This window comes from Piliocolobus tephrosceles, chromosome 7, assembly GCF_002776525.5.
Source record: "Piliocolobus tephrosceles isolate RC106 chromosome 7, ASM277652v3, whole genome shotgun sequence".
Lineage (NCBI taxonomy): Eukaryota > Metazoa > Chordata > Mammalia > Primates > Cercopithecidae > Piliocolobus > Piliocolobus tephrosceles.
Genome location: NC_045440.1, coordinates 148,110,425 through 148,125,489, shown reverse-complemented (window position 1 = coordinate 148,125,489; position 15,065 = coordinate 148,110,425). Strand labels below are relative to the sequence as shown.

Here is a 15,065-nt window from a genome sequence, read left to right as displayed (position 1 = left end):
CTTCTTCCTCCTTCTCCTTCTTCCTCCTTCTCCTTCTTCCTCCTTCTTCCTCCTTCTTCTTTTCTTCTTCCTTCTTCTTTTCTTCTTCCTCCTTCTTCTTTTCTTCTTCCTCCTTCTTCTTCTTCCTCCTTTCTTTCTTTTTGAGACAGGTTCTTGATCTACCTCCCAGGCTACAGGTCAGTGGCATGATCTCTGCTCACTGTATCTTTGACCTCCTGGGCTCAAGTAATTCTCCTGCCTCAGCCTGTCAAGTAGCTAGGACAATAGGTGCATGTCACCATGCCCAGCTAATTTTGTAATTTTTGTAGAGGCAGGATTTCACCATGTTACCCGGGCTGGTTTTGAACTCCTGGGCTCAAGTGATCCTCCCGCCTTTGCGTCCCAAAGTGCTGGGATTACAGGCATGAGCCACTGTGCCTGGCCCCTTATCAGTGTCAAACTTCAGGTGGTAGCAGATGCTACACTGTTCTTTGTGCAGAAGACTTGAGTTAAACATTGACTTAATCGTGCCTGTGTGATTGAGCACAGATAAGTCAGTTAAGCACTGGAGCTGTCATCTGCAGATAAGGTGCTTGTTCTGCTTATTTGTTCAAGGTTGTTGCAAAGCTGAAGCATGGCTGAGTCTCAGTGGGTTCTGTAAATTACTGAGTGTTATTTGTGTATAATAGGAGTTTTAAAAATTAATTTCAGGATGCCGCGTGGAAGCCGAAGCCGCACCTCCCGCATGGCCCCTCCGGCCAGCCGGGCACCTCAGATGAGAGCTGCACCCAGGCTGGCACCTGTCGCTCAGCCACCAGCAGCGGCACCCCCATCTGCAGTTGGCTCTTCTGCTGCTGCACCCCGGCAGCCAGGTCTGATGGCCCAGATGGCAACCACTGCAGCTGGCGTGGCTGTGGGCTCTGCTGTGGGACACACACTGGGTCACGCCATTACTGGGGGCTTCAGTGGAGGAAGTAATGCTGAGCCTGCAAGGCCTGACATCACTTACCAGGAGCCGCAGGGAACCCAGCCGGCACAGCAGCAGCAGCCTTGCTTCTATGAGATCAAACAGTTTCTGGAGTGTGCCCAGAACCAGGGTGACATCAAGCTCTGTGAGGGTTTCAGTGAGGTGCTGAAACAGTGCCGACTTGCAAACGGATTGGCCTAATCAAGAAATTCAACCTGGAGAGATGGAAAATCAGCTCTCATATCTTAAGTTAATTTAGTATAAAAATAGAATTGATAGTGAAGGTATAAAGTGTAACCATCAGTTAAACCTCTCCTGTCATTCCTAGCTTCCTTGCTTCAGAACTGAAATGGAAGGGGGCGTGTTCCTACTTTGTAGAATTTGGGACTGGGCAAAATGTGTTACCTCCTTAAACTAGCTGTTATGATTTTATTCTTTGTGAGTTAATTAGAATAAAGTCATTTTCTTCCAAAAAAAAAAAAAAATTAATTTCAACACTAAGAGGCCGACGAACCAGCCTCTTGCAGGCTGGTCTAAGACAGTGCATGCAGAGCACAGTGATGGCGGTGTAGACAGATGTGAAGTGTGGGAGCACCACTGTCTCCCCAGCTCCTGGCAGCCAGGGTGCTGGACACAGGGTCCAGAACCCCTTGTCTGGCCAACAGTGTTTGAGTCTATTTTCCTTTCTTGCCATTCTTCTTTCATCTTTTCTGCTTTTTCTCTCTCTCTTTTTATTTTTATTAGCAGAGATGGGGTTTCACCATCTTGGCCAGGCTAGTCTTGAACTCCTGACCTCGTGATCCACCCCTCAGACTCCCAAAGTGCTGGGATTACAGGCGTGAGCCACTGCACCCAAGCTCTGCTTTTTCTCTTGATTATTACTTTAAACTACTAGAGGCCCCAACACTATGCAGACAGAGTGGCTGATGCTTCCTTCATGGGTTGAGTTTACTGTTTGCCTTGAGATACTCCTAGTGGTTTTCTGTTACAATCCCTTCAAGCATTGCCTGGGATTACAGTGGTGGCCAGCATGTTCCTCCTGGCGCTCGGGGCTGTGCTGAAGCCTCCGCGGTGTAAGCTTTCTCGGGATCTGACTGCCGCCTGCATGTGTGCCTGACAAAGGGGGGCAGCTTCTGAAGCTCTAGGTGCTGTGTTTTTGTTTAATTGCAGCTGTGTTGACCTTTTATTTTCTATTCAGAATTCAGCTGTGCTGTGGAAATTCCTACTTCTGGGAGGGGGTAGTGCTGTGACGTGCCTGAGACCCTCATTTGCAGCATGTGCCGGAATCACAGAGCATCCAGGAATGGTGTGGGGTTTCTGCCCAAGGCCACTGGAGCCCAGGATGAGTCTCACTTGGGCAGAGCCTGTCTCCATTGCTCTGGCAGGGCTCTCACACCTGGTCTTGTGTTTGCCAGGCCCACCCACACTCATCTTGCCCCCTCCTGTCGCCAGTATGTGCCAGCCACTTGGCGGTCAGATACCCCCGACAGGGAGGAGACAGACCAGGCCTCTGTTGGGGGACACCGGAGTGAGTTGTGCTAACATCCTGTGGGCGGCGGAGGCGACCATGTACCTGGGGTTGTAGGGAGAACCCTAGGGTGGATGGCCAGGAGGGGTGTGGAGTTCAGGTAGGCTTTCTGGAGAAGGGGTATCTCGTCTGGGAAGGAGGGGTATCAGCCTTCGGCTATTCACCAGGCACAAAAAGAGCACACCTCAGGTGGCAGGGAGGTGCAGCCGGAGCCAGCAGCTGTGTGGCAGTGCCAGCAGCTCTGTGTGACTGGAGTGTCTGGTGAGACCCAGGTGAGCATCTGGGGGTCAGTGAGCAGGTGGGAGGGTGGTGTTTGCACTGTGTGGAGAGAGACTGTCTCCCGAAGGGGAGCACTTCTCAGCTTGAGCCCCACCTTCAGAGTCAGCTTGCAGTGAGGAAGAGCAAAGGGGTGCGCAGTAGCTTCTTTCTAACTCCAGCTTTATTCGTTCATTTCTTCTTATTTTTTTTGAGATGGAGTCTCGCTCTGTCACCCAGGCTGGAGTGCAGTGGCACCATCTCCGCTCACTGCAAGCTCCACCTCCCGGGTTCCCGCCATTCTCCTGCCTCAGCCTCCCGAGTAGCTGGGACAACAGGCGCCCGTCACCACACCCAGCTAGTTTTTTGTATTTTTGGTAGAGACGGGGTTTCACGGTGTTAGCCATGATGGTCTTGATCTCCTGACCTCATGATCCACCGGCCTCAGCCTCTGAAAGTGCTGGGATTACAGGCTTGAGCCACCACACCTGGCCATATTCATTAATTTCTTTTGCGGAAAACATCAGAACTTCCCTGAAGTTATTATCCACACTTGACCCATTCTGATGTATTTTAAATAGTAAGTCATTTGCAGAATTTGCCTGTTGGTGACCCTGTGCCTCTGGCTGGGAGATGCCGCAGGGCAGAGACTCTTGTCAGTGACCTGCAGAGCCAGGCATGGGCCCCAGATGCAAGGATGAGACACGTAACATAGGCCTCATTTCACATAGAGAACCAACATTAGGATTTACAAACTGGAATTAATTAGCATGTACTTGGTGTGTGAAGGGCTCTGGTTGAGTATTGGGAGAAGCGTGACTGCCCTGAGGCTTGGCGGCACTGCCCATCTGAGTGTGATCATGTGTGGGTGGTTGGGGTCTCTGGTGTGGGAGGAGGAGCAGCACCAGGCAGTGTCCTCAGAGCTGGATTGGGTAGTCATGCCTTTCTGGTCATCCACTGCATGGATAACTGAGTGCCGGTCAGTGGTGCTGGGGGCTGGCAGTGCAGGGGTAAAACGTTTGTCTCTTGAAGCTCAGAGTCTAGTGCAGGGAACACATCCACACGGTTGGCAACTGTGGTGTGTGCTCTGAAGGACGGGGGTGAGGCTGTGAGAGCAAATCTAGCATGCTTCATTTAGAAGAGGAGCTCAGGGCAAGCCTCCGAGAGGGAAATTGAGTCTGGGGCCTCCAGGAGAAGATGGTGGGGATCAGCTCATGTGGCAGCCCTGAGGTAGCAGGACCGGATGGCAGGAGCCCAGGGAGCCTAGAGCACGGCAGGAGGTGGGACAAGTGAGGCAGCCAGCCAGACTGCACCAAGGGCCCACCCAAAATAGTCTTCTTGAAGCCTCACCCAGGCTTTTGTGTCAGGAGCACATCAAGGAGACTGACAGGAAATACAGAAATGGTTGAGCCACCTGTGGATGAGGTGAATGACAGGGGGGCTGAGGCTGAGGGGAGATGGCAGAGGTGTGGGGAGGACGATGGGAGGGGTGTGGTGAGCCTGGCACAGGCGCTTGGTCCCAGGTGCTGATCCTGCTTCTGGGTACGCTCTAGCACGCATCTGAGCTCTGCTGCTTTTTATTGCCAAGGGATGTTCATTGTACTGGTCAACCCCGTTTCCTTTATACTTTCACCCTTTGCTGGGCATTTGAGTTGTTTCCACGTTTGACTATTATGAAGATTTGTGTAGTTGCTGGGTCATGTAGTAATTCTACGTTTACTTTTGAGGAAATGCCAAACTATTTTCCAAAGCAGTGGCCCCGTTCTACGTCCCCACAGCAATACATAAGGTTCCAGTGTTTCCACATGCTTGACAACACTTGTGATTGTTCATCCTTTTGGTTAAAGCCATCTCAGTGGATGTGAAGTGACATCTCATAGTGGTTTTTATTTGTATTTCCCCAATGGCTAATGATGTTGAACATCTTTTCTTGTGTTTGTTGACCATTTGTCCATCATCTTTGCAGAAATGTCTATTCATATCCTTTGCCCTTTTTTCAGTTGGGCTACTTATCCTTTTTGACTGAGTTATGTGTTTTTTATATATTCTGTATACAAGTGCCAGATCAGATATATACAGTTTACAAATGTGTTCTTTCATTCTGTGGGTTCTTTTTTTCTTAGTTTTTTTGCAGTACATAAGGCCTTGGAATTTTTATGTTTCTTTTTTTTTTTTGAGAGAGTCTCGCTCTGTCGCCCAGACTGGAGTGCAATGGCGCCATCTAGGCTCACTGCAAGCTCCGCCTCCCGGGTTCACACCATTCTCCTGCCTCAGCCTCCCAGAATTTTTGTCTTTCTTGATGATATCATTTGAAGCACAAGTTTTTAATTTTGATAAAAGTAATTTTTGTTGTTGTTGCTGCTTGAACTTTGATATTATAGCTAAGAAACCATTGCTTAACCCAACGTCATAAAGATTTATTCCTGGCTGGGCACGGTGGCTCACACCTGTAATCCCAGCACTTTGGGAGGACAAGGTGGGTAGATCACGAGGTCGGTTCGAGACCAGCCTGGCCAATGTGGTGAAACCTTGTCTTTGCTAAAAAATGCAAAAATTAGCCTGGTATGGTGGCACACACCTGTAGTCCCAGCTACTCAGGAGGCTGAGGCAGGAGAATCACTTGAACCCGGGAGGCGGAATTTGCAGTGAGCCAAGATCGCGCCACTGCACTCCGGCCTAGGTGACAGTGTGAGACTCCATCTCAAAAAAAAAAAAAAGAAAGAAAAAAAAAAAAGAAGAAGAACCCAAAGATTTATTCCTGCTCAGGTGCAGTGGCTCGTGCCTGTATTCCCAGCACTTTGTGAGGCCCAGATGGGAGGATCACTTGAGGCCAGGAGTTCAAGACCAGCCTGGGCAACATAGCGAGACTCCATCTCTACAAAAAAATAGAATTAGCCAGGTGTGGTGCACACCTGTAGCCTTAGCTCCTTGGGAAGCTGAGAGAGGAGGATTGCTTGAATCCAGGAGTTTGATGCTGCATGAACTGTGGAAGCCCCACTGTACTCCAGCCAGAGTGACAGAGCAAGACCTTGTCACAAATTAAAAAAAAAAAAAGATTTACTCATGTGTTTTCTTCTAAGTTTTATAGTTTTGGACTTACCTGTACATTTCTATATTTTTTTAATTTAATTTTTTTTTTCTTAGGATCTTAGTATGTTGCCCAGGCTGATCTCAAACTCCGGGCCTCAAGCAACCTTCCCACCTCACCCTCCCAAAGTGTTGGGATTATTGGCATGAGCCACTGTGCCTGGCTTACGTTTCTATTTTTATACATTGCTTTATATCATTTTGATATACATTTAGGTGTTTGATCCGTTTTGAGTTAATTTTGTTCATGTGTGAGGTAGGGTCCTGCTTTGCTTTTTTAACGTGGCCACTTGGCACCATGTGTTGGAGGGACTGTTCTTTCTTCCTATCATTGAAATATCTTGGCACCTTTGTCAAAAATTACTTGATCATAAATTTGAGGGTTTATTTCTGAACTCTGTGCTGTTGTCCTGTGTGTCTGTCCTCATGCCGTGCCACACTGTCTTAATTATGGTAGCTTTGTGAGAAGTTTCAAGTCAGAAGGTGTATCCCATTTTGTTTTTCTTTTTCAAGATTGTTTTGGTTATCCTGGTGGGTCTCTTGAATTTCCATATGAACTTCAGATCAGCCTGTCAGTTTCCTCAAAAAAGCAAGCTCAGTGTGTTTTTTTTTTTTTTGCAGCAAGCTTGACTTTGATGAGGATCTGTTGAATTCTGTTGATCGGTGTGGAGTGTTCTGCCATCTTACTAATGTTGTCTTTCATTCCATGAACATGGGATGTCTTACCATTTATTTAGGGCTTCTTTAATTTTTTTCAACAATGTTTTGTAGTTTTCAGTATATAAGTGCTTATGTTAAGTTGATTCCTAAATATTTTACTCTTTCTGATGTTATTCTAAATGGAATTGTTTTCTTAACCTTGTTTTCAGAGTTTTTCATTGCTAATGAGTCTTCTAAAAAATACTTCCTGTTCCTGCTAAGTATTGGTTTTTATTTTTTGTTTTGTTTTGTTTTGAGACAGTCTCACTCTGTCACCCATGATGGAGTGCAGTGACGCAATTTTGACTCACTGCAGCCTCAACCTCCGGGGCTCAAACTCTCCTCTCACCTCAGCCCCCTGAGTAGCTGGAACTATAGGTGCATGCCACTGTGCTCAGCTAATTTTTGTGTTTTTGTAGAGACAGGATTTTGCCATGTTGTCCAGGCGGGTCTCAAACTCCTGGGCTCGAGCAATCCTTCCACCTCGACCTCCCAAAGTGCTGGGACTACAGGTGTAAGTCACTGTGCCTGGCCTTAAAATTTCCTTTCTGAAAAAATGGGGAGGAAACAAATGTAACTTCTATTCCATCCTCTAGTGTGCCGGTTTTTAGGGGACCAAGAATTCACTAGCTTTTTCAAGTCCTGAATGGAGGTTAAAAAAAAGAGAAAGGCTATGAACACAATTCCATGAAGCACATACTGGCATTTTCAACTTGCCCAGTGGTTTGAACATTGCCTTGTCAGAAGAAGTCGTCACTCTGCATAAAGTCTAGGAAAAATGTTTTGAAGATAAATGTTGCCCATTTTCATTGCTGTTAGCATTGTTGCTGTAATCTGAGGCATATGCTCTGAACACATTCTGTGCTTTTGTATAATTTATACCTCGGAACAATGCATGCAGTGGGTGCTCTTGGTCCTGTTTCATAGATGAGGAAACCAAGGCTAGAGAGGGCTGTGACCCACCAGGGTCACACAACTAGTAGGCAGAGCCAGGATTCAAGTCCAGGTGCCTTGACTCCTGAACTTTCCCTCTTACCACAGTCACAGTTCCTTTCCTGTCCTGTGATCTCCGTGACCTCAGGGTGTAAACACTTTGTTTATTGAGACATAGTATACACAGAAGCTGTCCCAGATGCTGGGACATCACAGGGAGGAGGACAGGCCAAGCCCCTGCTCTCTTGGAGCTTATGTTCTCCCAGGGCAGGGAAAAGCAGACACGTGACATGGGACGTCTGCAGTAGTTGGTAGGTGTCAGCGCTGCAGAGACAGGATGAGGGAAGGCCTGGGGATTGGGAAGGGTGTGGGGTCAGGTGGGCTTCAGTCACAAAGAACCTTCTTTGGGCAGGTGAAGGAAGTAAACCATTTGTGGGAGAAGGAGTGCAGACAGAGGGAATGGCCAGTGCAGAGGCTGGAGGGAGGGTCAGAGTGAGCCTGCAGTGCTGGAGGGCAGTCTGTGAGGCAGGAGCAGGAGGGCATCCGGGCTGCCTGGGGACAGGCGATGAGGGGGTGCGGGTGGGCTTGGAGCATCGGGGTGCTGCATCTGCCTTTTCTGTTTCTTTTTCACTTTGGGGATAAATTTTAATAGAATATGAGTCTGAACTCTTATATTTAGAATAAACAAAACCTTAAAATTGATTGGTTCAAAATGGTTTTATGGAAAAATTAATCTATAGCAGAAACTTGGCCTTGAGTGCAAAGGTTCTACCATTTTTTGAGCAAAGTGTACAAAGATTCAAAGGGACAGGACCAAGGAGGAGGGGCTTGGACATTTCCCACAGCAGGCGTTTTCTCTTCCTCTTGTTTGCAGGAGGTGGGCAGAGGCCTGCTTGGGTCGCTTTGAACACTGTCTTGGGGCCTTGCTGTGAGAGCTAGAGCCCTCTGGGTGTTGTCCAGCACTGATCTCCTTAGCCATGTGTATGAGTCCATTTTCAAGTTGCTAATAAAGACATACCCAAGACTGGGGAGAAAACGAAATTTAACTGGACTTATGGTTCCACATGGCTGGGGAGCCCTCAGAATCATTGCAGAAGTTGAAAGGCACTTCTTACATGGCTGCGGCAAGGGAAAATGAGAAAGAAGCAAAAGCAGAAGCCACTGATAAACCCATTAGATCTCGTGAGACATACTCACTGTCATGAGAATAGCATAGGAAAGACCAGACCCCCTGATTCAGTTACCTCCCCCTGGGTCCTTCCTACAACATACAGGAATTCTAGGAGATACAGTTCACATTGAGATTTAGGTGGGGACACAGTCAAACAATATCATTCCACCCGTAGCCCCTCCAAAACTAAGTCCTCACATTTCAAAACCAATCATGCCTTCCCAACAGTCCCCCAAAGTCTTATTTCAGCATTAACCCAAAAGTCCACAGTCCAAAGTCTCATTTGAGACAAGGAAAGTCTTTTTTTGCCTTTGAGCCTGTTAAATCAAAAGCAAGCAAGTTAATTCCAAGATATAATGGAGGTACAGGTATTGGGTAAATACAGCAGTTCCAAATGGGAGAAATTGGCCAAAACAAAGGGGTTATAGGCCCCTTGCAAGTTCAGAATCCAGTGGGGCAGTCAAATTTTAAAACTCAAAATGGTCTCCTTTGACCCCAGGTCTCACATCCAGGTAATGCTGATTCAAAAGATGGGTTCCCGGGCTGGGCGCGGTGGCTCAAGCCTGTAATCCCAGCACTTTGGGAGGCCGAGACGGGCGGATCACGAGGTCAGGAGATCGAGACCCTCCTGGCTAACACGGTGAAACCCCGTCTCTACTAAAAATACAAAAAATTAGCCGGGCGAGGTGGTGGGCGCCTGTGGTCCCAGCCACTCGGGAGGCTGAGGCAGGAGAATGGCGTGAACCCAGGAGGCAGAGGTTGCGGTGAGCTGAGATCCGGCCACTGCACTCTAGCCTGGGCGACAGAGCAAGACTCCGTCTCAAAAAAAAAAAAAAAAAAACAAAAGATGGGTTCCCATGGTTGGACAGCTCCACCTCTGTGGTTTTGCAGGGTATAGCCTCCCTCCTGGCTGCTTTCAAAGGCTGACGTTTAGTGTCTGCAACTTTTCCAGGCACATGGTGCAAGCTGTTGGTGGGTCTGCCATTCTGGGGTCAGGAGGATGGTGGCCCTTTTCTCACAGATCCACTAGGCCATGCCCCAGTGGGGGACTCCAACCCCACATTTCCCTTCTGCACTGCCCTAGCAGAGGTCCTCCATGAGGGCTCCGCCCCTGCAGCAAACTTCTGCCTGGGCATCCAGGCGTTTCCATACATCTTCTGAAATCTAGGTGGAGGTTCCCAAACCTCAATTCTTGACTTCTGTGCACCTGTAGGCTCAACACCACATGGAAGCTGCCAAGGCCTGGGGCTTCCACCCTCTGAAGCCACAGCCCGAGCTTTATGTTGGTCTCTTTCAGCCACGATTGGAGAGGCTGGGACAGAGGGCACCAAGTCCCTAGGCTGCACATAGCACAGGAACCCCGGACCTGGCCCACGAAACTACTTTTTCCTCCTAGGCCTCTGTACCTGTGATGGCAGGGGCTGCCAGGAAGGTCTCTGATATGGCCTGGAGACATTTTCCCCATGGTCTTGCGGATTAACATTCAGCTCCTTGCTACTTATGCAAATTTCTGCTGTTGGCTTGAATTTCTCCTCAGAATATGAGTTTTTCTTTTCTACTGCGTCATCAGGCTGCAATTTTCTGAAGTTTTATGCTCTGTTTACCTTTTAAAGTGGAATGCTTTTAATAGCACCCAAGTCACCTTTTGAATGCTTTGCTGCTTAGAGATTTCTTCTGCCAGATACCGTACTAAGTCATCTCTCACAAGTTCAAAGTTCCACAGATCTCTAGGGCAGGGGCAAAATGCTGCCAGTCTCTTTGCTAAAACATAACAAGAGTCACCTTTGCTCTAGTTCCCAAAAAGTTCCTCATCTCCATCTGAGACCACCTCAGCCCGGACCTTATTCGTATCACTATTAGCATTATTGTCAACCATTCAACAAGCCTCTAGGAGGTTCCAAACTTTCCCACATTTTCCTGTCTTCTTCTGAGCCCTCCAGACTGTTCCAGCCTCTGCCTATTACCCAGTTCCAAAATCGTTTCCACATTTTCAGGTATCTTTCAGCAATGCCCCACTGAAGTACCAATTTACTGTATTAGTCCATTTTCATGCTGTTGATAAAGACATACCCGAGACTGGGAACAAAAAGAAGTTTAATTGGACTTACAGTTCCATGTGGCTGGGGAGCCCTCAGAATCATGGTGGGTGATGAAAGGCACTTCTTACATGGTGGTGGCAAGAAAAATTAAGGAAGAAGCAAAAGTGGAAGCCTCTGGTAAACCATTCAGATCTCGTGAGACTTATTCACTATCGCAAGAATAGCACAGGAAGGACCAGCCCTCATGATTCAATTACCTCCTCCTGGCTCCCTCTCACAACGTGGGAATTCTAGGAGATAGAATTCAAGTTGAGATTTGAGTGGGGACACAGCCAAACCACATCACCATGACTGAGTCCTGCATTTCCATCTTCCATCACCACACACTGGATGGCCTGCCTCTCTGGGGCTAGCAGCTGGGTGCTGAGGCGGGAAGTGGTGGAGTCCTGGGGCCACTGTTTAAGTGGCCTTGCCCTCCATGGAATGGAAGCCGAAGTTGGGCAGTGGCCACCACTCAAAGCTAGGAAAAACTGCTGCCTTGTCTGTTTTAAAAGGATCCTGCTGGCTGCCATGTGGAGGGAGGGAGGAGATCAGTTAGAAGTTGACCACAGCAACCCAGGCCCTACCCAGGTGGCAGTGGTGGAGGTGATAGGCTGTTGGAATCTGGAGATCGTTTTTATTTTTGTCCTCATTTTTTTTTCTTTTTTTTGGGGGGGGGACAGAGTCTCACTCTGTCACTCAGGCTGGATTTCAGTGGCATGATCTCAGCCTACTGCAGCCTCCACCTCCTGGGTTCAAGCGATTCTCTCACCTCAGCCTCCCGAGTAGCTGGGACTACAGGTGCACACCACTATGCCCAGCTAATTTTTGTATTTTTAGTAGAGACAGGGTTTCACCATGTTGGCCAGGCTGGTCTTGAATTCCCGATCTCAAGTGATCCGCCTACCTCAGCCTCCCAAAGTGCTGGGATTACAGGCCTGAGCCACTGCACCTGGCTCCTCATTTGTTTTAATCTTGCTTATTGAGTTTTCTGCACCTATCTTGAAGTTAACCAGTAAAATTTCCTGGTGGAAGCCCAGGAGTTCAGCTTGGTCATGCTGCATTTACGAGCCTGAAACATTGGAGATGGTGGACAGAAGTTGTCCATGGAGTGTCAGTTGGTAAATCCCGAGCACAGAGATGAAGGGCCCGCCTGAGCCTTAGGGGAGGCCTCTCGGGGATTGGGTGTAGCTGGAGAGGATGCGTGGGGCTGAGCGTGGAGCCTCCTGCCACATGAGGTCCAGGAGTAGGAAGGAGGCTGCTGTGGTTGGCTATGGTTTGTTCAGTCCCGCCAAGTCTTGTGTTGAAGTTTAATCCCCAGTGTTGGATGTGGGGCCTGGTGGGAGGCGTTTGAGACGTGGGGTGGCTCCCTCATGAGTGGCTTGGTCTGTTCTCTCACGAGGGACTTCTCCCTCAGTTCCCTCGAGAACTATCCCTCTCTTGCTCCATCTCTTATTGTGTGATCTCCACATGCCAGCTCTCATTCCCGTCTGCCAGGAGTGGAAGCTTCCTGAGGCCTCACCAGAAGCAGATGCTGGCACTGTGCTTCCTGTACAGCCTGCAGAACCGTGAGCCAAATAAACCCTTTTTTAAAAAATAAATCACCCAGATTCAAGTATTCCTTTATAGCAACACAGAGGCTTTAGTGACCAAAAGACCAAGTGAGGAAGGTTAACCAGGGAGGAGGGTGCGGTCCAAGGTGGATAATGGGGGGTGGAGAGTAACCCAAGATGGATAATGGGGAGGCGAGGAGGGGCCCAAGGTGGGTAATGGGGAGGGGGACCAGTCCAAGGCAAATAATGGGGAGGAGGGAGTGACCCAAGGTGAATAATGGGGCATGGGGAGCGGTCCAGGGTGAATAACGGGGATGGGGAGAGGCCCAAGGTAGGTAACGGGGAGTGGGGAGCGGTCCAAGGTGGATAATGGGGAGTGGGAAGCGGTTTAAGGTGGATAATGGGGATGGGGGAGTGGCCCATGGTGGATAAGGGGGAGGAGGAACAGTCCATGGTGGATAATGGGGAGGAGGGAGAGGTCCAAGGTGGATAATGGGGAGGGGAGGAGTGCCCAAGGTGGATAATGGGGAGTGGGGAGCGTTCCAAGCTGGATAATGGAGAGGCGAGTAGTGGATAATAGGAGTGGAGAGCAGCCCAAAGCAGATAATGGGGAGGAGGAATGGTCCAAGGTGGATAATGGGGAGTGGAGAGTGGTCCAAGGTGGATGATCGGGAGGGGGAGTGGTCCAAGATGGATAACGGGGAGTGGGGAGTGGTCCAAGGTGGATAATGGGAAAGGGGGTAGTTGCCTAAGGTGGATAAGGGAGAGGGGGAGCAGTCCAAGGTGGGCAATGTGGAGGAAGGAGGGGTTCAAGGTGGGTAATGCTGACGGGAGAGCGGGCCAAGGTGGATAAAGGGGAGGAGGGAGCGGTCCAAGATGGATAATGGGGAGGGGGAGTGGTCCAAGGTGGATAATGGGGAGGAGGGAGCAGTTCAAGGTGGATAATGGGGAGGAGGGAGCAGTTCAAGGTGGATAATGGAGACATGGGAAGGGTCCAAGGTGGATAATGGGAAGGCAGGTGGTGGCCCAAGGCTGCAGTGAGCTGTGATTGCACCACTGCACTCCAGCCTGGGCAACAGAGCAAACCCTGTCTCGTTCATTCATTCATTCATGTGGTGGCTCCCACCTGTGATCTCAGTATTTTGGGAGGCCGAGGCGGGCAGATCAGTTGAGGGCAGGAGTTTGAGACCAGCCTGACCACCAGGGTGTTAAGGTGGCCAGATGGCCTCAGGCCCTGGGCTGGTGTGAAGATTGGGAGGGGAGAAAGGGGAAGGCTGGTTAGAGGCTGTTTTCCCCTGGGTGTGTTTAGCGGCAGGTGTGGATAGGTAGTGCTGGGTTAACCACAGGTGTTTGCCAGGTAAGCATGGGCCCAAGAGAGTTGAGAATATCACAGGAATGAGGGTGCTGTTCCTGTTAGAAGGAAAGAGACTAAGGCCAGGTGGCTGGCGTGTGGAGCCCACCTCTGCGCTGGCCTGGCAGGAGTGTCATGCGCGAATACGTGAATAGGAGCCAGGGAGAGGCTGAGATGTTGCTCACAGAGCTTTGGGAGCCTTGTGTGTGTAGAATGGAACGGCCTCCTCCGATCCACACTGCATGTGTGTGAAGGGGCCGTGGTGGTCCAGGAGTGGGTGAAGCTGCTGGGACCCTGTGTGATACTGCATGTGTTTTCACGGCGGTGCTGAGAGGGCTGCCTGCAGCCAGGTTGGACTGCAGCCTCCGTCTCCTGGGCACAGGTGATCTTCCTGCCTCAGTCTCCTGAGTAGCTGGAACTACAGAGTTGTGTGACACCATGCCTATTTTTTTTTTGAGACAGAGTCTCACTGTCACCCAGGCTGGAGTGCAATGGCACAATCTCAGCTCACTGCAAACCTCCACCTTCCAGGTTCAAGCGATTCTCCTGCCTCAGCGTCCCGAGTAGCTGGGACTACAGGCATGCACCACCACTCCCAGCTAAGTTTTTTTTGTATTTTTAGTAGAGATGGGATTTCACCATGTTGGCCAGGCTGGTCTCAAACTCCTGACCTCGAGTGATCTGCCTGCCTCGGCTGGGATTACAGGGATAAGCCACCCACTTGGCCTGTTAAAAAATTATTTATTTATTTAATTAGAGATGGTTTTTACTGGAACAGAGCAGAAGTAGGAAGTCAGTCTGGCCCAAGATCCTGAGAGAAGTGTTTTCTAGAGCCTGCTGTCCTGTGTGTGACTGCTGAGCACTGAATCATGGCTTGCAAGACTGAGTATTAAATGTCACTCAACTTTCCTTTAAATAAGCACAGTGGCAAGTGACTAGTGTGTGGCACAGTGCAGTTCCAAGGAATGTGCTCGTGCAAGGAGTGTCCCTTTATTTTAGAGGCACCAGTGAGTGCTTATCATGATGAAAGTGATGTGACCTTGGCTGGCTTTTTTGGAGATTCTTGAATGTGGTAGTAGGGGTGAGATGGGGTTAGGGGAGGCTGAAAGCGTGAATAATCTTATGCTATTTAACCAGAGGCCAGCAAGAGGGAATTTGGTCTTGAATTTGTGAGAGACCATTCAGGCTTGTGGGAACAGGTGCTGCAGAGCTGACGCTGAGGTACCCTAGATGGGATGAACAGTGGCAGAGACCTGGGGCCCAGGAGGAGGAGACACGGGACCATTCCACACCTTTGACCCAGGGGTCAGGGGCAGAGTGGCATGTACTGTGGACAGAAATAGATGCACAGTGCAAGTGCATGTGGTGGCTGGGAAAAGTGATTTGGGGAGGAGTAGCATTGCGATGCAGGTGAGGGAACACCACCTGAGGAATGTCCATCTGGCATTTGTAAAGTGAGGTGAA

At 49.4% G+C, this 15,065-nt stretch overlaps 2 protein-coding genes across 2 annotated transcripts in view; both read left to right on the top strand.

Annotated features, from left to right (window-relative positions):
• Positions 1-15,065, top strand: part of ARHGAP39 (Rho GTPase activating protein 39) — a 152,862-nt gene that overhangs the window by 11,180 nt on the left and 126,617 nt on the right. The gene's annotated exons all lie outside the window — the stretch shown is intronic.
• On the top strand, positions 689-1,431 carry LOC111523568 (coiled-coil-helix-coiled-coil-helix domain-containing protein 2). Its single transcript, XM_023188296.2, has one exon. It carries the CDS (start codon positions 692-694, stop codon positions 1,145-1,147), a length of 456 nt encoding a protein of 151 aa, XP_023044064.2. The 5' UTR covers positions 689-691; the 3' UTR covers positions 1,148-1,431.

What these genes read in the sequence shown, in the direction of transcription:
- LOC111523568 (XM_023188296.2), top strand. Translation starts at nt 692, where the DNA reads ATGCCGCGTGGAAGCCGAAGCCGCACCTCCCGCATGGCCCCTCCGGCC.